The following is a 24,616-nucleotide window of genomic DNA, read 5'->3' on the forward strand; positions in this document are numbered from 1 at the left end:
AAGAGGATGCAGTACTTTGTTGGGAAGGATGAGTGTAGAAGGGTGTAAGGTCAGCTGGGGTCCAAGGGGGTTGTGGGCTGCGGTGAGGGAGCGTTTTGTGAGGCTGGGGCCCCAGGGCAAGACTGTCCCGTGTCTGCTCTGGGTCCCCTGGGCTTCAGAGGAGCTCCGTCTTTGCCCACAGTTTGCATGGCCCAAAGTACATGGAAAACGGAAAAGGGAAGCGTGTTCCACCTGAACGCTTTAAGCTTCTCTGAAGAAAATGAAATTCAGTGGAGGCTCTCGTACCATAAAGATCAGGCTTGGAGCAGTGGTCTTGGCAGAACGGAGGTGAAAGGGAGTCCTTTTTCCCTGGGAGGCATCCAGGCGCTTAGGCAGTCTGTCTCCTGCTTTCCAAGAGAGGGAGGAGGTGGCTGCTGAGGCTGGAAGCTTGGTGTGGGTCTGGAGTGAGAAGACAGAAGCAGGATGCTGCTTGCGCCTGTGTTGAGCGCATGGCCCTGGACAGCTTCGCTTCTCCCTGCTCTTGCCCTTTTCTCTATCCTTGGGTACCCACCGGCCTGCAGTGTGTGGGCCCAGTGCACAGGGAGGCCAAACAAAACAACCCTGGGAGATTAGAACAGAGAAACGTGTATTTATTGCAGGCCCTCCAAGAAGAATGGGGGACTCAAGCTCAAAAGACCCAATGGGTTTCAGGGAAGAAGGTTTTACAGGCAAAATCCGGTGGGGGTGAACTGGGGTGTGGGCCCCTCCTCTGATTGGCTGGTGGTGAGGTCACAGGGCGGGGCTCCAGGAATCTGGGCTCCGCCTGAAGTTACCATCCTCCGCTGGGGTGGGGGCCTTAGTTCCTGCAGAGCAGCTCAGAGGTTGGCGCCGGACATGTATGTTCACCCCAGGAAGAGCCAGGACTGAGCTATTTTTTCTTGCTGCATTCCCACATTCCCCTAATTAGTAGCTGTTTGAATCTGCCCTTTGGAGCTCTGGGAAGGTCTCGGAGGCTGAAAGCTTTTTCCCCCACAAACAAGAAACAGGGGGCACAGAAAGGCTTATAATTGGAAGGGCCCTGGGGCCCTGCTCAGTTTTACTCTCTGCCCCATTTTCTCTGTACTTCAGACCCATCTGTCCCCTTCTCTCCATGCTCTTTATCCCCTTCAAACGCCCGTTGCCTACAGCCTGGGTGCTCTCAGCCAGATGTCAGCAGAGAACCTCACTGCTTCCATGAAATACCGTTTGGTTGCTAATAATAATTAGAATAATATCCTCCATCCCCCAGAGATGTTTGTTATTTCATCTGCATCTCCAGATAAAACCATACTTAGCAGTAGAATGGTCACCACTGCCCCCTCAGATTATACCAAGTGTCCTGTTCTTCAGCTTATAGCAGCAGGTCTTCAACTTTGAGTGAGTAAAAGCCGGTGTATTGGTTTATCATTTTTATAGATGAAGGCCACGTCCTGTGCTCTCTGCTTCCCCGGGGGTCCATTTGCACAACAGAGTATCACAGACCCAGTGGCTTAAACAATAGAAATTTAGGGTTTCGCAGTCTGGAGGCTGGAGTCAGAGATCCAGGGGTGGGCAGGGCTGGCTCCTCCTGAGGCCTCTCTCCTTGCGGTGTAGACCTCTGTCCTCTCCCCGTGGGCTCGCACAGTCTTCCCTCTGTGTGCGTCCCAGTCGCCTCTTCTTCTGAGGACTCCACTACATCAGATTAGGAGAAGCTCACCTGACCTTTTTTTACCTGAATTGCTTCTAAAAAGACCTTTTCCCGAAAAACAGTCGCAGTGTGAAGCATTGGTTTAGGACTTCAGTGTCTGAATTTGGGAGGGGGCACAATGCAGCTTACAAGGTAGGGTGTCGGGGACCAGAGCTGACCTCACAGACCTGGGTCCAACAAAGTATAAGGCAGGTGGCGGGGGAGGGTAAATCAGCAGGTTTGATCAAAAACAATATTTATAGAGCAGGCACAGAATTATGGGAAATGCACTAAGGGCCTGATAAACAGAACTCAGCCACCCACCCAGACCGTGGTGATTCTGTGCCTATTCCATTCTGAGCGCCACTTGAGGAATTCTTCAGTGACTTGTGTCAGTGGGTCCTCGTAGCCTACATATGAGGCCTCACTTTTAAATTTCCCCCGATAACTACCCTAAGGGCCAGCAGCAAGTCAAATTTGAAATTCATTAATAATAATAGTAATAATAAAAACTATTCCATTTTGGGCAACAAAAGAATCTGTTCCCTTCCTGGGACTCCTAATCCCTGGGGAACTGTGAAGATAGAAATGGGGTCTGCAAGCTTGTCTCTGTGTTTATAGGACCTAGTGGAACCGATGTGACTCCCCGAGATAAGGCCACCCAAGAGAATTAAAATTTCACTTTGCTTTTGGTTGGGTTGCTGTCAGCTCAGTGTGTCCATGCTGGTTATCATGGCATATCTGGAGCGCTGATTGGCAATTGTATAAGTCTTTGAAGAAAAAGAGGAGATGAATTATTAATCAGTGCTGCTTGCTAGGCTGTCTTTCAAAGCATGGGGACTGTTGGACTGGTGATAAGTAACTAAACATGTGAGTTGCCGGTGAAATGATTTGGGACTGTTGAGTCACCCCAAAGCCTCTCCTCTGGCCTCAGCATCTGACATGTTGCAAAATCTCATTTCCAGGAGTTTATTAATGAAACACATCTTCCATGAATTTTGGAATTAAAGGCTCCATTTAAATAGATCTCTATTGCAATTATGAGAAAGTGCCAAGAAAGACAAGGACACAATTCTCCCTATTTTTCAGTCTAAGGGTATTTATATTCATTTGGCTGATGTTGCTTAACCCCAAACCATGCCGTTATTATTTTCCTTTGTGTGTAGATTGAATGAAGTTGTGTCAAGGTGATGGTCTTTCCTGTAAGTCAGTTTAATATGCGTCCTGCTGCTGCCAGTGACAGTGCTTTGGTTTCTAGTAAGATGTGGCACATTTGGGACTTAGTTTCTGCCTTTCTGTCTAAAGCCATTTAAGCAGTTAACAATTAAAAAAAAAAAAAAAACGGAGAGTCCATGTGGCTTATCTGGACCTTTCAGAGGCACCCCTAACTCAGGTGTGAGAAAAGCAGCCTGGATGGCTGCTCCTTTACACACTCTGTGCAATACTTGGTTGCACATATGAGGAGATAAATGCTAGGAAAGTTCCTGAAGGCTCCTGGGTCCTGGCCAAAACTTCCATAAACTCCTGGTCCATAACATATTCCATCCAGGCCAAAAGGTCTCTGATATTTGCAGGACCATTTGCTCTGGACCAAAACTTCCATAAGACGCTTGGTCCGTACCAAAAGGTCCTTGAAGCAAGATAGATGGGAGAGTCTCATACTAACTGACGTCAGACAAAGACAAATACCCCACGATATCACTTATATGTGGAATCTGAAAAAAAAAAAGAGATACAAATGAACTTACGTACCAAAGAGAAACAGAGTCACAGACACAGGAAACAAGCTCATGGTTACCGAAGAGGATGCTGGGGAAGCGATGAATTAGTAGTTTGCGATTAACAGATAAGCACTACTGTGCACAAAATAGATGAACAACAAGAACCCACTGTAGAGCACAGGAGACTCCAGGGGAAGAGCATCTGAAAAAGAAAAGATGATCTGTATGTGTATGATGAAATCACTTTGGTGTCCACCTAAAACCAACACCACATTGTAAATCAACTCTACTTCATTAAAAATAGGTCCTGGATAACTTGATATTTGGTTCTGTCCAAAATCATTTGGCATGGACTCTTTGGATGGAACCAGATTTCAAGGACCTTTTGGGGTGAACCAAATGTCTTTTGGAAGTTTGGGACTGGACCACATGGTCCTGCAAACATCAGGCCCTTTTTTGGCAACGATCTATTGGGACCAACGAAGTTCTATATCCACATTGCAGGGGAAAAATCGCTTGCTCGCGTGGGCCCTGAGGTGTGCTGTGCTGAGTGGGGGTCTCGGGAGGTTCTGCCCAGTGGAGGGCCTCACCCCTGGGGCTCTGTGTCCCCATAAATGCCTCCTTATCCCCTGCTATCTGCAAATCTCATAAGTCCCAACAGAAAACTCATGCTTGCATCGATTTATTCAAAAAGGCTTTTTTTGAATAAACATCTGCAGGCCTTGGGCCAGATCCTGGAGATATGGTGACAAACCTTCGGTCCCTCCAGGAAAGGGGCAGGGACCCTAGTGGGTGGGATGTGTTAAGAGGACGGTCACCAGGGACCCCGAAGGGCCAGCAGACGGAGGTCCCTCATCTGGACCCCAGTGCTGTTGATGGTTTGTTTTCAAGGACAGAAGAATCCTGGGGCGTATTTCTAGGGAAAAGCCCAGAGCCTGTTTCAGCTCGAGCAGTTGTGAGTTTGCCTAAAGGATCTGGTTTTTCTGCTCACATCTCCGTCCCCTGGAGCCATCCTTCATGGCTCAGTCCTGACCACAGAGCCGGAAAGCCTTCTTGCGCCTTATCTGTTCCAAGGCTGAGATCCTGCCAGCTGGATTTCACTTCTCATTCTATTTCTGTCGGGCACTGGGGGGCGGCCAGGACATAGAGTGCCTTTCGAATCCGCAGAAAGCGATGACATCAGGCATCTGCCGTGGCCCTGCGATTTCTCTGGGAAGCCCTAGGCCCCTGGGAAACCAGAGCGATGGAAAAATTAAGATACGGCGTGGCTCCGCCTAGCCCTCTTACGGCAGAACCACTTTTGCCTGTGAATGTGGAAGACTCATCGCCTGGGTACACACTGTTTACCAAAGTCAGGAAATCCTGGATGTCGTGTGACGAGAGACATCTTAAGATTACATCTGGCATGGCCCAAAAAGGGAGAGAAATTAATCCCCGGAGACGGATGTGGGCATCAGAGAGGAGAGTCAGCCTCTCAGAGGCGGCCAGCTGAAGGCATCCACGGCTGCCAGGCCCTGGACCCTTGGTACTCGAGGCCAGGCTGGGGCACCAGTCACGTCAGACTCCCACGGAGAGAGTCAGCTGGTCACATGTCTCATAAAGCCAGGCCCCCCGGAAGAGCCTGTCCTGCAGGTCGGCCTCCGCCCAGGGCAGGGCTGGAGGCGCCTCTCTCCAGGGCACGTGGCCTCATATTCAAGCTTGGTATTCAAGCACATTCACACCCCATATTCTCCAGGGTGCCTGCCGAGAGCCCATATGCATATGCTTCCCTGAGAGCCCATATGCGTGCTTCCCTGAGAGCCCATATGCATATGCTTCCCTGAGAGCCCATATGCATATGCTTCCCTGAGAGCCCATATGCGTGCTTCCCTGAGAGCCCATATGCATATGCTTCCCTGAGGGGTCCGGAAAATCCAAGTGGCACATTTGTATTTGAAGGGGTCTCAGGATGGCAGGGCCCACAGGTGTCCCACAGAGGCACACACACTCTGGCTGCAAAAGATCCCCACAGATAAGGTTCCAGGGTATGTGATGTCAAAATAACAATTACCCAAGAGAAGAAAGGGCAGGATAGACAAGAGTCACCAGAGACAGAAGCCACCAGATCAGATCCAGATGTTGGAATAGAAAGAGAATATTTTTATGTGCAAAGAAATAAATGCTGCAGTAGAATGCATAGGTAAACAACATAAGCCAATCCACAATACCCCTCTGCTTCAAAAAGGAATCATCTAGAACCTTTATAAATGGGGGATATGGTAATGGCACATACCACCCCACAGGAGGGTTGGAGTGCGGTCAGTGCGGAAGATGAGATGATTTAGTGAAGCAGGGGGTGGGTCTGGAGAGGCTGCCCAGAGTACAGCACAGGTGCACGGATGGAAGGTATGAAGGGGTTCTGATGCACGGAGGACAGAGAAGGTCTAACACAGAGCCAGTGAGAACTTCGAAAGCGGCAGAGGAGAGCGTGAGCAAATGAAGAGATGGAGTCGGACTTTCTCATCGAAAGACCTCTATTTACTGCTTCAGGGATCCCAGTGAATCTAAAGAAAGATAAATAAATAGATAGATAGAGGAGTTCCCGTCGTGATGCAGTGGAAACGAATCCGACTAGGAACCACGAGGTTGCCGGTTTGATCCCTGGCCTCGCTCAGGGGGTTAAGGATCCAGCGTAGCCATGAGCTGTGGTGTAGGTTGCAGATGCGGCTCAAATTTGGCATTGCTGTGGTGCAGACCAGCAGCTATAGCTCTGATTCAACCCCTAGCCTGGACACCTCCACATGCCATGGGTGAGGCCCTAAAAAGACCAAACAAAAGATAGTAATAAATAAATAGAGAGATAAATAAATAAATAAAATATGTGTGATCTATAGCATATATTATATTTATCAAATATAATAAATAATAAATTGGCATATATTCTAATAATGCATAATAAATGTACATATATGTATATATACAGGCAGATAGACAGATAAATATAAATATATAACATACCTAGTGGGACTGTAGAACGCCAAAGAGAAAGGAGATATTTTAAGGGGACCACAGAGGAAAGACTTTACCTACAAAATGATAGTAACTGGACACTAACATCTTGTCAAGAGTAGAAAACCCACAGCCTTCGAAGAACATCTTTAAAGAACAAAATAGGTGTTAATTCGATTTCTGTATCCAGCAAAACTGTCTTTTAGGAATGAGCCTGAACAAAAATATTTTCAAACAAAAATCATGTACCACCAAAAAAATCGTTACGTAAAGGAGCTCCCGTCGTGGCTCAGAGGAAACAAATCTGACTCGTATCCATGAGGACGCAGCTTCCATCCCTGGCCTTGTTCGCTCAGTGGGCTAAGGATCCGGCGTTGCCATGAGCTGTGGTGTAGGTCACAGATGCGGCTCGGATCTGGCGTTGCTGCGGCTCAGCTGTAGGCTGGTGGCTGCAGCTCTGATTCTACCCCTAGCCTGGGAACTTCCATGTGCCTCAGGTGAAGCCCTAAAAACTTAAAGACCTTGAAAGTGTAATCTAAAGGTTGAACATCAAAGAAGAAGGACCCGGATCCAGAGGCAGAGGCACTGCAGACGGGCAGTTCTCAACTGGGGGCCACCTCGTGCTGACTGGGGACTTTTGGCCATGAGTGTTTTGCGGTCGTCATCACTGGGGGTGGGCAGGGGGGATGTTACACAGGCTGCTGGAATCCTACTGAGTCCAGAACAGCCCAGCCGCCGGCGTCAGGAGGGCAGGGCTCGAGAGCCCTGACTGGGACTCCACCTAAGGGGGCCTCCAGGATGCAGATGGCTTATCTGGAGACGGAGGTACTATTTCTTCACGCTGCGGGGTTTGGTGTGTCTTGCACTCAATTTTAAGTTGTGAACTTTATCCTTAAACAAACAGGAGATGCCATGAAATTCAACTTGGGAAGGTTCTTTGGGAAAAAATGATTGTGGTGGGGGCGAGGGGGCAGGGTGAGGGCAGTTTTAGGCCAAACCATGAAACAGGTGAACGTTTTCAAAGGCCCCTTTTGCTGCCCAGGGCTGCAGGTCACAGATGACACCAAGCTCCCCTTGGCCATAGAAGATTGCTCCATGCGTCCTGTAAGAAAATTCAATCACTTCTAAATGAGATGCCCTCTTGCATGGCTCTTGGCATTTGGTCCCCAGGCAGCTTGCGAATAAATAGTACTAGCAGCTCAACCGGATGGACTGATCTTCTATCACATGTCTTGCCTTCGGCATAGGTTGGCGAGCTGCAACAGGGTACGTCTTCCTGTCCAATGTTTGAAACAATTTCTCACATTTTACTTTTAAATTTCAGGTGTCGTGTTTTGTTTTATTTTAGTTTTATTTTATTTGTATTACCACACTCATGGCATATGGAAATTCCCAGGCCGAGGATTGAATCCGAGCTGCAGCTGCAGCAACACCAGATCCTTCAATCCACTGTACCAGGCAGGGGATCAAAACCGTGCCTCCACAGCAACCCGAGCTACTGCAGTCAGATCCTTACCCCGCGGTGCCGCAGCAGGAACTCCTCCTGTGTGTTTTTGAAAAAGTATCTTCAAATATTTTTTAGAAGCCTTGAAACAAATAAAAGACGAAATTAGTTTCGAGCAGGCCAGGGCTCATAGCGATTAATTCCTGTGACGGTATCAGGAGCTATAGCACTGTTCTTGGTCACACTCTTGCATGGTTGGCAGGTCTGTTCTGGGGACACAGGGCCCTCAGTCCACTGGACAGGCTGTCACAGTGCCATCTTTGTCCCCTGGGACTTCAGCACAAGGAATCCTCAGGTGAACAGGATGCTGGTGGTCCCCCCCATCCCCCACGTGGAGCAGAGCTACCCTGAGCACCTCTGCCTCAAGCAGCCTGCAGTGTCGCCCTGTCACACATAGCAGAAATGTCAGGGACAGGGAGGGAGGAGAAGAAAGAATTCTGACAAGGCTGCTCCCAGGGGACGTGGGTGGCCCGAGGGATAAACTGTGCTCTGATGTCAGCCTCTCAGCTCAGGTCACCTTCTGCCAGTAGCCGCATCGCCCTCTGGCTTCAAGTGCCCTCCAGGGAGCCAAGGAAATAAGCTCCTCATGCTCCGGGGTGACAGCAAGAGGGGACTGACACAGTTTAACGGTTCGCTCGCAGGGACAGGTCTGAGCTCAAAGCTGGATCCCTTTCTTGTGCCTGCACCCTGCAGTTTCTGAAAACCCCATGGACATGGACCTCATTAACTGGAGACCTGGCCGTGGCCGTTTGGCCTTTCGGGATGCTTTGGAAGAGGCTTAGCTTCAAGGAGACATGCAGGGCAGGTGTGAGCCCAGGATGCCCGCGCGCTGGGCTTGGCCTGTGGTCCAGTACCTTCCGGGTGATGGGCAGCTGAGGCACGTTGATGGCAGCCAGACTCTGACCTCAGGTGGCACCCAGACGGTGTCCACGTGACCACTTTTCCATCGGGGCTTGTGAGCCTGGTTCCTGGAGCCTGGTCAGCTCAGGGCAGCAGAAACTAACACCCTCCTCGGGGCACCTGCTCATTGCTCCCCGCTCAGGGTGTAAGCGGTGTTCCCACTGTCGCAGACGAACAAAAGGGAGCAGCATGGCTTGGTTTTCTTCTGGGGGTGGGGTGTCTGTGTGTGTCTCTGTGTCTGTGGGTTCGGAAGAGATACACACGTTGGTTGCGAGGCATTAAGTGTCTGTCCCCATCGTCCCTGTGGCCAAACCTAGTGCACTGCCTCGGTTTCTGACGTGACAAGCCCCTGAAAGTCTTTGAGTTTGGAATCTCGGAGAGAACGGATTTCACACCCATCTTTTAAAAGCCTATTCTTGGAACGCATTTTTCAGTCGTTTACATAATGAATGAAAACCAAGTGCCATTTCTTTCTGCTAAGGATTATTTATCTTTAATCCTATAACACTGATTCTAAAACAAGGGTTTTAGTACGTCCCATTTTTAAGAGGCGTTTGGCTTTTACAGAAGTGTTCACAGGGCCCTTCTCCCTCCTCTGCCCCCGTCCTCGGGGGTCATGCCCAGCTGGCCTCATGTCTCTTCTGATAAGATCTTAATTTAGAAATCTGTGAATGAGGAGTTCCCGTTGTGGCTCCACGGATTAAGAACCTAACTAGTACCCATGAGGATGGGGGTTCGATCCCTGGCCTTGCTCGGTGGGTTAAGGATCCGGCGTTGCTGCAAGCTGCCATGTAGGTCTCAATGTGGCTTGGATCTGGTGTTGCCATGGCTGTGATGTAGGCCAGCAGCTGCAGCTGTGATCTGACCACTGGCCCAGTAACTTCCATGGGCAGCAGGTGCACCCCTAAAAAGGGAAAAAAAAATCTGAATGAGCAAAGTATCTGTTAAAGTAACTCCATCAAAATCTCTCCATCACCCATGCCCTAAATGGGAGGAGCCCCACCCACTCTGTTTGTGCCCAGCGTCCAGGATGGAGCTCTGAGTCTGGCTGCATGTGGCCCTGGGGTCCCTCAGCGCCTCTCTGGCCCCACCTCCTCTCTGTATGGCTCTGTGGGTGGCAGGCCAGAGGCTGGATGTCAGGCGCTGGCCCACCGTGGGGACACATCTGCCTCCACTGCAGAAATGGGCACACAGCTGGTGCCTTAGTGTGGGCTTCCAGAACAGAGAGCATCAGAGTGGGGGCTGCAAGGCAGGCCTTTACCTCCTCTAGTTCTGGGAGCTGGAGGCCCAGGTCAGGGTGCCTGCACGGGCTCCTGCTGAGGCCCCTCTTTCTGGCTTGTGCACGGCCGCCTTCTCACCAGGTTCTCACACAGCGGAGAGGGGGCTCCCTTCCCCTCCTTATAAAGGCCCTCCCCATGAGGCCCCCTCTATCCCGTACCACCTTCCAGAGGCTTCACCTCCAAATACCATCCCGTCGGGGGTTTGTGTTCCGCTGTATGGATTTTAAGGGGGACACAAACATTCTGCTCGTAGTAGGAGGCCAAAAGCCAGCAGGGTTTTTCTGCATCTGGTCTGACTGCGTGATCTGTCAGGTCGGTGCCCTTCCTGAGCATTCGCCAGGTCCTGCTCGGTCTTCGGCCGAGAAGAGGCAGGCTTCTTCATTCTCATCCTACAGCTGCTTGACTGTTTGGCACGGGGTGAACTACACCGTGTAAGCCCTGTCGGCACTTCTCCCCTGGTGAGCTCCTGCTCCAACTCCCTTAATCCGAGAGAGGTATTCACAGGAGCATTTGAAAGACAGTGTCCTGCCTCAAGCGAAGCTGTGAAGGAGTCCTCACGCTGGTGCCTGAGAAGAAAGCAGTGCCTCGAAGGGTTTTCAGACCATTGTGTTGTTCACCTACTCTGTGTGTGTGTCTGTGTGTGTCTTGTGAGTCTGTGTGAGTCTCTGTGTGTGTGTCTGTGTGTGAGTCTGTGTGTGTGTGTGGCAGATGGAGTTACTTTCTTCCTGAGACTGGAAGCTGACAGCTTCTGGGGACAGTTCTTAATTAAGTCCCTTTGTGTGCAAATTCATTCTGTGACAGAGAGTGGAAAGACAAAAAGGACAAAACAAAGCAAAAATCTTTTCTGAAGGCACAGGAAGTAGCAGCTTGCACTTGCTACAGCGCCGGCGACTTGTATGGGAGGCTGGAAGGTGGACGTGCATCAAGTTCATGTCACATCAGAGAGAGGATGGAGGAGCAGGGTGTGTGGGCGGGAGCCCTCCATGCTGGTCCTGATGGATGTGGGGCGCTCAGGCAGCATCCGGAGCCTGGAGGGTGCAAACTGGTGCAGGAGGGGGGCGGGATGGATGCTCTGTGTCCAGGCAGGACCCCTCTGCTTCCCAGGGTGAAGACTGAGCTCAGAGATGCCTCGCCCTAGTTTAAGACAGTTTCAGGTAAGGAACCTGGAGCAAGATTGGGGACAGATTTAGTTCCAGGTGACTCTGATCTGCTGAGCACCTTCCAGGCTTCCTGCGGGGAGTTGGGAGGCTGGTCAGAGCAGGCAGGGTGGCTCAGGACATCCTCCTGAAGATGGCACGTGAGTGGCCCAGTGTTCTGAGCAGACCTGACTTGCCGTGTAGGTGTCTTGGCACTTGGCCAGACTCGTGGGCGTGTGCTCACCCCCTGACAAAGCAGAGTTGAAGCACGCTGCCCCTCTGTTTACCCCAGCTCCAAAATAGCACAGCTTCCCTGGGTTATTAGAAGCTGATGAGACCTAGTGGTTTGACTAGAAGGGGACTTTGTCATTTCCCTTAAGTGCATCATGCTAACAAGTATGACAGGGGCACTTAGGGGAAGACACGCAGCAGCTGGAAAGGACGCTTTCGCCATCTGGTGACAAAATTGTGACAGTGGCTTTGGGAGGCTCTGTCATCGGGGCCAAGCAAAGACGGCTTTTGGTGCAGGGCAAGTTGAGCTCCTGCCTCTGGCAACTTGGTTCTTAATTAAAGGTTATCAGAATAATTGCACAACAGGGTCCGAATGTGTAAACAGAACGCAAATCTTGTTCCTTAGCTTTGGAACAATTCTTTGAGTTCCGCAGTCCCCGCGGCTGCTGATGGTGGCAAACATTTGTTCTCACCCCTTTGCGATGTCTCATCTCCCCAGAGAGGGGTCTTGGCCCCCCACCCCGATGGCCCCCCTCCCCAGCCGCGCCTTCCTCCGCAGCTCTGTCACCATATTCCGCTCTTGTCTCTCCCAACATTAAAAGTGGTAATAGGGGGAGTGCCCTGGTGTCTCAGCCGGTTAAGTATCTGGCGTGGTCACTGCTACGGTTCTGGTTACAGTTGCACCGTGGGTTCGATCCCTGGCCCGGGAACTTCCGCATGTGCTGGTGTTGGCCAAAAAAATAGTGGTACCATGCACACCTCTCCCTTGACACCTGCCATTTCCGGCCCTTCTGTTTCTCTCTCTCACATGCTCATGTCTCAGCTCCCCAGGCAGACCAAGCACAGGGGTGAGTGACATGTCTCTGTATCTCCCTGTGAAAAGAGAAGCAGTGAGCCTGGGGGTCGGCTCAGCGGACGAAGGAGATGGAGGGCTTGATGGTGGGCCTGGGGGGCCTCTTCCTGTCCGCTGCCCCGGGACCCACAGGAACATAATCCCCAACCTGCAGGGTGGGTGCATCCATCTGCATCTTACATCCCCTCCTGGGAAGATTTAAAGTTTGTCGACTGGCTAAGTGAGTATGAATTCTCAGCTACTGCATATAAATTGTAGCTATTTCAAGGAAACACTGACACACAGAGTAGAATGCTCAGCAAAGATGCAACAGGCCGAGCGTGGCGTGCAGGACTGCATTGCTCCAAAATCTTCAAGTTTTGCTTCCTGACCTCGGCCGGGCAGCCGTTTCTTTACACACAGTCGGATCCCCCCTGCGAGGTCACTGCTTCGGTGTTTATGTCATTCTAGTGTCTACATCTTCTCTTCCATTTGTGGACTAAATGTTTAAATCCAAACCTTGACCCCTCATAAGAGAAAGATTTGTCTTTGTTCCCTTTGCCTTGTGTGTGGGTTTCTAATCCCTGAGTAGCTCCTCAGCAGGTGGTGAGCAGCCCTTCCAGAAGCAAAGCTGTAGATTTTATTTATTTTTTTATGTTTTTCATAGTGTGCTGTGCAGGTTAATTTCAGCTCTTGTGTCTTTCCAACCATTTCTTTTTTGACTCAGTCAATATTTATTGAGCTCATTCAGCGTTTTGCAGCGGCTCAGTCACTGTGACAATCCTGGATGTGACAGAGACACGGCCCTGGCCCTTGAGGTGCACTGAATCTAGTTGGCAGCTCACCTCGGGCTGGGATGGGGGCTCTCAGTGACAGAGAGGCTGTGCTCAAGACTGGCCTGCCCTGGGGAATCCAAGGCATCCCGGGGCTCATAGAGATTCAGATTTGAAGGAAGATGAGGTCAAGAAGGAGGAAGGGAAATGGGACCCCAGATTTCAGGGTTTCTTTTCATTTATACATTCATCTTATTCTGTGTCATCATAGAATCTGACAGTTTTAAAGGGGGGTAGAAAATAAATGGAACCTCTCTGCTGATGGACAAAATAGTGAAATGGAGAGAGAGGGTTTATTTTGAGGTTGAATGGTTTTATTTTATTATTTATTTTTCAACTTTATTGAAATATAATTGATTTATGGTGTTGTTTTAATTTCTGCCCTACAGCAAAATGAGTCAGTTACATATACATATTCTTTTTTTATTATCTTTTCCAATAGGGTTGATTACAGGATATTGAATATAACTATACACAGGACCTCGTTTATCCATTCTATATATACTAGTTTAAATCTGCTAATCCCAAACTCCCAAGCCTTCTGTCCCTCCCCCACCTCCCCCATGGCAACCACAAGTCTGGCAACCACAAGTCTGGCCTCTGTGTCTGTTTCGTAGATTGGTTCATTTGTGCTATATTTTAGATTCCACATATAAGTGATATTATATGGTATTTGTCTTTCTCTTTCTGACTTACTTTCACTTAGTGTGATAATCTCTAGGTTCATCCTTGTTGCTGCAAATGACATTATTTCAGCCTTTCTATGGCTGAGTAATATTCCATATCTTCTCTCTCCATTTATGTGTCAGTGGGCATTTTCATTGCTTCCGGGTCTTAGTGCTGCTGCAAATACTGAGGTGGATGTTTCTTTTAGAATTATACTTTCGTCCAGATATCTGCCCAAAGTGGGACTGCTGGATCATATGGTAGTTCTGTTTTTCGTTTTTGAGGAATCTCCATACTGTTTTCCATGGTGGCTGCACCAGTTTACATTCCCACCGACAGCGTCTGGGTTCCCTTCTCTCCACACCCTCTCTGGCACTTGTTATTTGTAGGCTTTTTAATGATGATCAAGGGGTTTAATGGAGAAAGGTCTGGACTGACAGCCATTAGCTCAGAAGTTAACCCCATCCATTAAGAAAAGTTTACAATTTCTTGGGAAGTTGTTCTGGGATTTTCCTGCCTGTCACCTGTCTGTACCTGAGGAAGCGTATCTGCATCGCCAGGAACCACCAGGAGGCGGTGCATCCGGCAACAGTGGGGTTTCATGGTGCCGAATCTGGCAGCTACAGTAAAAAGTTCCAGGGAATTCCCGTCGTGGTGCAGTGGTTAACGAATCCGACTAGGAACCATGGGGTTGCGGGTTGGATCCCTGCCCTTGCTCAGTGGGTTAACGATCCGGCGTTGCCGTGAGCTGTGGTGTAGGTTGCAGACACGGCTCGGATCCCGCGTTGCTGTGGCTCTGGCGTAGGCCGCTGGCTACAGCTCCGATTCAATCCCTAGCCTGGGAACCTCCATATGCCGCGGGAGCGGCCCAAGAAATAGCAACAACAACAACAACAAAAAGACAAAAGACAAAAAAAAAAAGTTCCAGATTGGAAATACAGTGGTGGTCACTTTGCAGACAGCTGGGTTCAGGTGACACAAGGCATCTTTTTTTTCCTGTCTTTTGTCTTTTCTAGGGCCACACCCGTGGCATGTGGAGGTTCCCAGGCTACGGGTCTATTAGGAGCTGTAGCCGCCAGCCTACGCCAGAGCCACAGCAACATCACATCCGAGCCGCATCTGCGACCTACACCACAACTCACAGCAATGCCAGATCCCCAACCCACCGAGCAAGGCCAGGAACCGAACCCACAACCTCATGGTTCCTAGTCGGATTCGTTAACCACTGAGCCACGATGGGAACTCCAGACACAAGGCATCTTTGATCCTCATCCTGCCATGGCCTTTCTGGGCAGCACAGAGCAGGAAGACAAGCCTAAGCTGGATTTGAGGCACGTATGCTGGCGTTCCCACAGGACAGGGATAGCGTCCTGCTGGGTGGGGAGGGATGCTGCTGGCTGGGCGGGACGGAGCAAGAAGACGTGTCTGGAGACTAGTTTCTTCTTTTGTGCATGAATTTTCCTAGCCGCTTTCTGGGTAACAGACCCTAAACTAGAAACATCCCAAAGGTCCATAAGCAAGTACATGGCTAAACCAACTGTGGCGTATCCGTCCAGTGGGACATTATCGAAAAGGAATGAAGGGCTGGTATGTGCTCCAATGCGGACACGTCTCAAAATACTTTCAAATAACCATGCTGAGTGAAAGACATCAGTCATGAAAGCGTGTGTATACACGGTACGTGTCCGCCTTCCGGAGTGGAAAAGCACTGGCGACACAGACACGGGTGGGATCCAAATTCACCCTGCTTTCTGCCGTATTTCAGAGCCCGGTCTTTCTGACGGTCGGAACGATCAGAATCGCAGTAATGAAATTACACAAGGCAGAGCTCCTTACACATAGATCTAATTCCAAGTTCATGAATGTAAAATATATGCGATAAAACACAACTGCTCAGAGGCGACTTATCTAGAACGGACGTTACCCACCACCACCTGCCTGCTACCCATGCGTGACGTGTGTGCATTGATGTGAGCAGCGTCCTTAGGAAGCCCTCCTTAACATCTGAGAGTTGTTTCATGTGTGAATTATACAGCTGCCCCTATTACCTGTTTAGGAAGTAGATTCAGTATTGATTTCATCCTTGCCGCCTAGGTGCATGGGGTAGAGACATATATATCATTACTGAGCATTTCAAGGGTCTAACTAATTATGAAAATACTCTGTTTTTTTGGCCGTGCCAGGGACTGAATCCACACCATTGCAGTAACCCGAGCAGCTGCAGTGATAACATCAGGTGCCTAACCCACTGAGCCACAAGGGAACTTCAAAAATACTCTACTTTAAACACCATCAAGTTAACACCTTTCTTTCACCTCGGCTATGCAGTTTTGCATTCAGAGTGGCTTCACTGGGTGTCTGTTCATTGTTTTGCTTCAAGCTTGAGGGTAGATTTCTTAGATCCACTGTGAAGAGCTGTCATTCGTAAGCTGCAGTCACTCTGGTGACTCTGAAAGCAGAGGGGCCGGTGAGAGAGAGCAGCGCTCAGCATTGGTCCTGGGTGCCATGCTGGTCCAGGCGCTGGGCCTCGCCAGCCTTCCTCCTCCCCCTCCCCCTGTGGCCACCATCCATGGTCCCACCTTCCTGGAAATGGTGCAGGTGGGATTCATCGGTCTCGACTTGGGACTGGGACGAATGAATGAACCACCTAGAGCTTGTCCTCACTTTCACTCCTGATTCTGAGAAACCGCGGTCTTTATATCCAGCACAGCTCTTGACGGCTCCAGCCCACAGCGGATACCTAAAGAATGATAACTCTACCCCAAGTGTGCGAGTGTTCCCTAGGCTCTGCATCTAAGGTCTATTCATACAGAATTGGAAGATTGCGCAGGATGGTAATTCTGTCTCGAGTGTGTCCTACAGATGTAGGTTGCTGTTGCTACCAGGAGCGACTGCAGAAACACACCTCAGAAGTGTCTGTTGCTGCTTGTATTTGCTGCTCGCAGGTTCAGTAACATAGCGCACTGGGCGTCTTCATCTTGAGATTCCGCAGAAGGTCAAAGAACGGGATGGCAGGAGGCCTGGTGGTGCTCGAGCTGGTAGCTGAGGACTTGGGCTTTGGGCAGTGCTCAGACCTGGTGCCTGGACTCTGAGCAGCGAGGGGGAATCCAGCCAGGTCCTGCGCAGCGGCATGGATGCTGGAGTTGAGGGCCCGCAGCTGCTACTGGGGGGTGCCAGCCGCACCTGTGGGTTGGGGACAGCAGAGCAGGGGCGGGAGGTGGGGGCCTGGGAGGGCCACTCATGAGGACCCGGCTCTAAGCCTCAACTCAGATATTTGAAGAGTAAACAGATCTCCAAATAGTTGAATCAGGAGTTCCAAATATTTTGTGATCGTAAAATGTATAATCGAATTTTTGATCAAGTTGCAAACCTTTAAGAAACTAGCAGTCCTGGAGTTCCCATTGTGACTAGCACCCATGAGGACGCAGGTTTGATCCCTGGCCTCTCTCAGTGGCTTAAGGATCCGGCGTTGCCGTGAGCTGTGGTGTAGGTCGCACACGTGGCTTGGATATGGCGTTGCTGTGGCTATGGTGTAGGCTGGCAGCTACAGCTCCGATTCCACCCCTAGCCTGGGAACCTCCATATGCTGAGGGTACGGCCCTAACAAAGCAAAAAAGACAGAAAAGAAAGAAACTAGCAGTCCAGGCCGTGTGTGTCCTGGGAGCCGTGGTCTGTGGTGGGACACAGTGAATTCTCAGGCCCATGGCAGGGCCACATAGAGGACCACAGGATACCGGATAGAGTTCTTGGCTATACAGCGGGTCCCCGTTGGCCAAATCAGTGTTGACTTTCTTTTGTGACTTTCCAAGTAGCACACACACCCTGCACAGGAATATGCTTGAGTCTTGATGCCCAGCCAGCCTGTGGTCCAGTGCCTGAGAAACAGGCCTTGAAATACAACTTGAGCGTTTGCTTCATGCAATAACCTGGCCATTCCGGGGAGACTGCCGGAGACTTGTCTTCTGCGTGGTGTAGACGAGCAAGCACCCAGGAGGGCGGTGTTCATCCACCTGGCCCGTGCTGGTGGGGTCTCGGGTCCTGTATGCAAAGGTCAGCTGGGGCCTCCCTGCCCAGGAAATTCCGTTTGGCCCCCCACCTCCACTGTCCCTTAAGGCACCTATTTCCACGTCCCAGCTCCTGACGTCTGGCTCTGCCTGTGCTGTTTCTGCTTTGTCACGGGTCAAAACCCAGATGAAACCCCACTCCGTCGGTGGTTTCCAGGAACACAGTCGGCCCCGTCACGCCCGGCCTGAGTTTGCATAGGAGGGCGTGTTGGCAGTGCCAGCCTTTCCAGGAACGGCCGCTCTGCGTGCCTGGAGTGCTCCATAAGGGAGAGCTGGAGCCAGTGGCTGGCAAGTGCAGCGAGGCTAGTTGGACCCAGGGGACAAAGACGACAGTGGATGATAGAAGGGGATGACATGTGAGACCCATGGAGGAGAGTGGAGCTGCCCTGGCCTTTGCAGCCTGAAGCCCCGCCTCTGATGAACGGTCTGCCCACAGCCAGTGACCTGTCGCCTCCAAGTCTCCATTTCCTCACCAGAAACAAGGGCAGTCTGTTTTGTTGGATATAAAATTGTATTTATTTTTTTAAAATATTATTGAAGTATAGTCAATTGAGGGCAGTCATTTTACAGGTGTGTTTTAGTGTGGCCGTGAGCACTGGTGAGGTCCCCTTCCTGCCAGGTGCCCGGCTCTGGGAAGCCCTGCATTTCTCCTTGCCTCACTCCTGCCCACCCTGTGCTGCTCTGCTGTCTTCTCACAGCGGGAGGCTGGGAGGGCGCGGGGGTGGGGGGGCCAGGTGGCCCTGGGCAGAGCAGAGGGAAGGGGTTCATCGGCAGGCTGCCTGGTTGGGCAAGAATTCAGTGGGCTGTACTGTTTAATTTTTAAAGAAGCAAAAGAAAAATGAAGAAGCTCACTATGTGGGTGAATGGAGTCAGGGGCCCCTTGTGGAGCTGGGAGGAGAGAGCAGCCCTGCGCCCATGGGCGTCCTTATCCCCTGGGAGCCTGCTCAATGTGGGGGACCCCTCTCTACCCACAGGGGAGCCTGCTTAACCCTGGGCGCCCCTCTTTACCCCAGGACAGCCTTAACCCCAAGCCCTGTCCTCACGCCCTGAGAACCCTGGGTGCGGGTGTGACCTTCCCGGCCGAGGATGGAGGGGCTGTGCTGTGACCATGGCCTGTGTTGCAGGTGTCGCCGTGTGAGCGGTGCCGCTGCGAGGCCAGCGGAGAAGTGCTGTGCGCGGTGTCCGCGTGTCCGCAGACGGAGTGTGTGGACCCGGTGTACGAGCCCGACCAGTGCTGCCCCATCTGCAAAAACGGTAGGTGGACGTGCGCCCGGCCCCTGCGCCCCCGGTCCCGCGCCCCCGCCGGCTCCTCTGGGCAGATGGGCTGGATGCGGGTGAGTCTGCAGAGGCGCGTCCGCCCCGTCGACCGTCTCCCCGCCCTCTGGGCTCCGGCGACTTGCGGGAGCTGGACCCCAGCCCTGCCTGCCCTCTCATCGGTGTCAGCCTCCTGTTTTACACGCATTAGGAAGTTCTTTCGGGAGAAATGCAATTTCCACTCTGGAGGAGAGTCACTTATTTCCATTTAACTTTGTTTGTTCTTGCAAAGCAGTTTCTCTCTTTCCAAGACAAATCAAACATGCTGGTTGGGCTCATTTACTTTTCATTACTAAGTGAATTAAACTTGGAACATCGTTGAATATTTTTCATAAGCAATGTTGGCAGGAAGAGAACCCCCTCGTATTCCCAGTGGGAGCCGAGGGAGATGAGAAACCTTGTCCGCATCGTCACTGAGGAATGGCTGCATGGCCTCGATCGTCAAGGGTCAGTGGTCCCTTGTCCGAAAGACGAGCAGTGCTTTGCCCCTAAGGTGTGACCGGCAAGCGGGCGTCACACCTGAAGAGGGGTTGATGGGAGTGGGTCCCAAGGAGGGTGGGGTGACAGACGGTGGCTCGGCCGGTGCGGATACACAGTTGAGTGCAGCGTGGGAGAGAGCGGGCCTTGGAGGGGCCGCACCTTCAGGCAAATGGGGGTCCGGGCCGAGAGGATCGGGCCGTGTCAGTGTGGCCCCGAGGCGCGGCGGTAGGACAGAGCCAGGGCAGGTTGTCCCAAAAAGATGAAACCATCCGGAGCACTTGAGAGCAGTGGGCTCCCTGACCAGCTCGTCGGCCGCGGGGTTGCTGGGCGTCAAACCCTGGGACACGGGCTTCGCGGTGGCGGTGGGTGGTTACCGGGCGGTCATCCGTGTCGGAGGCGGTCCGGCGCCTGCAGCCTCCCCACCAACATCGCGTGGGCCGTGAGGTCCCACACACGCCCCTCACCAGGTACACCCAGCGACGCACATTCCACCCCCAGGAGTTTGAAAACTCTGGAAATGAAGCAATAGAAGAGGAAGTGAAGTTTCAGAGGAGGAGGGTGGTGGCAGCCCCTCCCTGGGGTGCGGGGAGGGATGGAGGCGCGGCAGGGGGAGTGGTGCCTGCGGCAGGATGGGCGACCCCGGTGGAGGTGGCTGGGGTCCAGGCTCAGTGCCTGGCTCCTGGGGGCATGACTCAGCCTCTCGACGGTTTTCAGTGCTTGGCTCCAATACAGGTTGCTCAAATGTTTGGCATCAGAAGTGTATCAAAGACATTGCTTGTTTCTCTGGTCAATTATGATAAGAAAAAATTTTGGTCTTAATCAGGGAATCCTTGATTGGACCTTGCCAAAAGATCGGAAGACGCTGGAGTTCCCTTTGTGGCTCAGCAGTTAACGAACAGGACTAGGACCCCTGAGGATCCGGATTTGATCCCTGGCCTCACTCCGTGGGTTGGGGGTCCAGCATTGTGTTGAACTGTGGTGTAGGTTGCAGATGCAGCTCAGATCCCCTGTTGCCCTGGCGATGGCTGTGCCTGGCAGATGTAGCTCCGATTTGACCCCCAGCCTGGGAACCTCCATATGTCTCCAGTGTGGCCCTAAAAAGCAAAAAAAAAAAAAAAAAAAAAAAAAAGTTAGGAAGAAATGATTTACCTATCGCTGAGGATTTTTTCATTCCTCATAACTTTATCCAAGTTTCAAACCTACAGAAAAGTTGAAAAGCAGCACAAAGAAGCGTGGTATACCTTCCACTGTATTTCCCTAGTGTTCACATCTTGCCCTATTTGCTCCATCTCTTTCGATCTCTGTTCCTGTCTCCCCATCTCTGTATATAACCCAACACCATCACTGCATTCTTTTGTTTGTTTTTTCCCATAATACTCACAGGATACCTTTTATTTATACCACCACTAGCAGGAAACGTAAGAGTATAGTTTAAGGTAGTTTGCAGTGCTTTTTGCCCTCAGGATGTATCCCACTTAGGGTATGGAGTCAGAGAACTATGTTTAGAAATTATTTGAATTAATTCTTTATCACGTGTGGATGTGTTTAAATTTTATGAAGATTTAACGTCACTCATTTCTGTTTGAATTCATTTTTTGTCATTGACACAATTTTTTTCTTTCTTTTTTGGCCACACCCACAACCTGTGGAAGTTCCCAGGCCAGGGACTGAACCCACACTGCCGCAGCGACCCAAGCCACAGCAATGACAATGCTGGATCCTTAACCCACTGAGCCACAAGAGAACTCCAAGATACGGTTTTATTTTTTGAATAAGCAAACTGTTCAAAAGCAAAATCTGTACAAATAAGGTAGTGTCTGAGGTTCACAGGATGTTTGGAGATGGCTGTTTCCCTGATGGCAGAGTTCCAGATGCTCCCCCACTTGGAAAGGCAGCACACAATGAAGTAAGGCAGGATTGGGGGGTATTATATTAGAGAGTCTTAGAAGGAGGTTTAATATGTTGAAAAAAAAAACTGGAAAAAGGATTACAGGTTACATGTAGATTTGTATTAAAAACTTTGATTTCATTGAATTGAAACATCAACAAGTTTTTTATTTTCAGGAATACACGTAGAAATAAATTTCAGTATGTCTAGTTGTGTAAGTACGCTTAGGTTTTGTTATCACCTGTTCACTAGATATAATTTGGCTTTCCTCTGTCTCCGATTGTAGGGTATTCTGACCTTGACAGGGCAAATAGAGCTTGGAAATCTTGGTAAAAAAAATTGCTTAAAAAAATGAAAATAGTTTCTATAAGAAATGAATGTCCTGTAATAATTGGTTGAGATTAATGAATAATTTACTGCAGTCTAGCCTTGCTACTGCACACAAAAATCAGTGTTTTCATAAGAAAAAAATACACGTCTGATAGATCACAGATTATGAGACATCAAAAATGATGCCTCATATAAAATTAAATGCTTGGATAGACTTAGCTTGCCTGGAACATGAAGGTTTTAACTCTTGATCTCAGGAAATTGGCCTTTCCTCCTCACCCTCTGATGTTTTGACCTGTGGCATTAAACAGCTCTTTCTCCCAACAGAGGGAAAATTATGGTTCTGTGGCCAGTTGCCGAAATCACTTGCATCAAAGGAGCAAATGTTTGAAACCACACATGCTTGGAATATAGATAAATGATCACAAATCACATACAGCTTCATACATCCCCTTTGTTGACTCGTGCAGATCAGTCTCCCAAGGATTTTCTTTGATAAAATGGATGTTTGCATGGGACTGGCTTGGGGTTTTTTTTGTTTGTTTTTTGTTTTCCTAGTGATATAAACAGTGAGTGTTATATTGACTTTCCAGATTTCAAGGTTTTCTCTGGTGCTGGTGTGTTTGAGAGTCACAGCTCACGTTCAGGACACCCAGTCCCTTCAAGCCTCTTAATCTTGGCTGCATCAGTGAACACCCAAGCTCAGAAGACCTCCATTCTGCATGAATCCTTGCTACCTTACTTTAAGCATTCAAAGGAAGGAAACTGACAAATGTAGAACATTGACGTTGAAATAGGAGGGTCTCGTTGGGTAGCGCTGATGCTCTAAGATGGAATGGCTTACCCCAGGGGCACACAGACACCAAAGCACACAGGCGCTCGAGATAAAGACTGCATATCTCCACGAAGCATTCAGTGCTCTTTGAGGGTCGTTATTTAGAGCTTTCTGTCTGTAAGAAAATGAGTGTGGATTTTTTTTTTTTTGGAGGAAAATGAAAAACGTTTATGAAATTTTTAAGATAAATAATGAGACTTCAGATTATTAGAGGCACTTTCATGGCAAATAGAGAAGCATTGACTAAGAATTAGACACGGTTTTTTTTTTTTTCTCAAGTGTGTACCTCAGTAGGATATGATTGTAATTAAACCACACGTGGACAGAAATGAATGGAGTGTGTGTGTGTGTGTGTGTGTGTGTGTGTGTGTGTGTAACATTCATATTAAGATCCTTCTTACAAGGAAAATGTACTCCCACAGTATGGCCTCATCATTACATTTTTCCGAAATTTTTACCAAAGAGATACTACCGATCTCATGGAAACCCTTGGTTATTATCTAAAGACCACATGATTTTTTTTCCCATAGAAATAAAGGAAACAACAAATATCAGAATTCATACTTGACTAAACCAAGTTCATTTTACAAGATCAATATATAAAAATCAATTGTATGTCCCGATAATAGCAACAAACAGAAATGAAATAAAAATTACTCTTTCATTTCCATTGTGGCTCAGCGGAAACAAATCAGACCAGTATCCATGAGGATGCAGGTTTGATCCCTGGCCTCCCTCAGTGGGTTAAAGATCCAGTGTTGCTGTGAGCTGTGGTGTAGGTCACAGATGCAGCTCAGATCCCGTGTTGCTGTGGCTGTGGTGTAGGCCAGCAGCTGAAGCTCCTGGGCACCTCTATATGCTGCGAGTAGGGCCCTAAAAAGACAGAACAAAACTTCTACTCTTTCAAGAAGTTCTCTTGTGGCACAGCAGGTTAAGGATTTGGTGTTGTCACTACTTAGGCACAGTTTGGATCCCTAACCTGGAACTTCCACATGTTGTGGGTACAGCCCCCCTCAAAAAAAAAAAACCTAAGAAAATGAAAAAGAAACAGAACTACTCCTTCAAATAATGTCATACCTATCAGATAATTAGAAGTAAATCTAACAAAATTGAACAGGATTGCCACTTAACATCTTAAAGCTTTATGAGATAAATTAAAGAAATCCTAAGTAATGGGAAGGCTAGAGAATATTCATGATTGGAAAACTCAATAGGGTAAAGATGTTGGCAGTCTCAAAATATTCTGTTAAATACTATCTATGGATTTGGCATAATTCCAGTAAAATAAATACAATGACTTTTTTTGGTTCAAATTACCAAATTGATTTTAAAATTCACATGGAAATACAAAAGTTAAACACTAGCCAGTGAAATACCGAAGAAGAACCACAAAGCTGTAAATTGTAAACTAGAAAAGTGATAAACACACTGTGATATTGTCTCAAAGATCAAAAGACTGACAATTGGGAACAAAATAGAGTCAGAAAAGACCCAGGCATAAAAGATTATACTAGATGCACGATTAAGCTGACAAGTGGGGAGAGGGGTGATCTTTCCAATAAATGGTGCTGGGTCAGTTGGATGGCAAGAAGAAGGTCAAAAGTATCTTGACCCCTTCCTGAACAAACATGGTTTAGCAGAATCAATAACAGAAAATCAATAACAGAAAAAGTCTGAGAAATTTGCAGATATTTGCAAATGAAATAGCACCTACTGTATAACCCATGTATCAATGAAGAAATCACAGAGAAGTTAGAAAATATTTTGAAGTAATAAAAATGATACCAGAACATATTAAAATGAATGCAATTATGCTAAAACAGTGATTAGAGAGACGCTTACAGTTTTAAACACATATGTCCGAAAAGAAGAAGGCTCTCAAATAAATATATAAACTTCCACTTTAAGGAATGGGTAGAAGAACAATGAA

At 49.2% G+C, this 24,616-nt stretch overlaps 1 protein-coding gene across 4 annotated transcripts in view; it reads left to right on the forward strand.

The window, feature by feature from the left end:
- The window catches only part of VWC2 (von Willebrand factor C domain containing 2), a 101,282-nt gene that overhangs the window by 4,880 nt on the left and 71,786 nt on the right, over positions 1-24,616 (forward strand). For all 4 annotated transcript variants that reach the window (XR_014816883.1, XM_021063907.2, XM_084978553.1 and 1 more), the window contains exon 3: positions 18,964-19,093. Coding sequence is in view for 3 of the 4 variants with exons in the window: in XM_021063907.2 (XP_020919566.1) it covers positions 18,964-19,093 (130 nt within the window). In the remaining variant the exon portion in view is untranslated. The remainder of the gene's footprint in view (positions 1-18,963; positions 19,094-24,616) is intronic.

Source organism: Sus scrofa, chromosome 9, assembly GCF_054392235.1.
Source record: "Sus scrofa isolate SSC_HxYL_T2T_F1_AM1 chromosome 9, Sscrofa_HxYL_maternal_Yorkshire_Landrace_v2.0, whole genome shotgun sequence".
In the NCBI taxonomy this organism is placed as follows: domain Eukaryota; kingdom Metazoa; phylum Chordata; class Mammalia; order Artiodactyla; family Suidae; genus Sus; species Sus scrofa.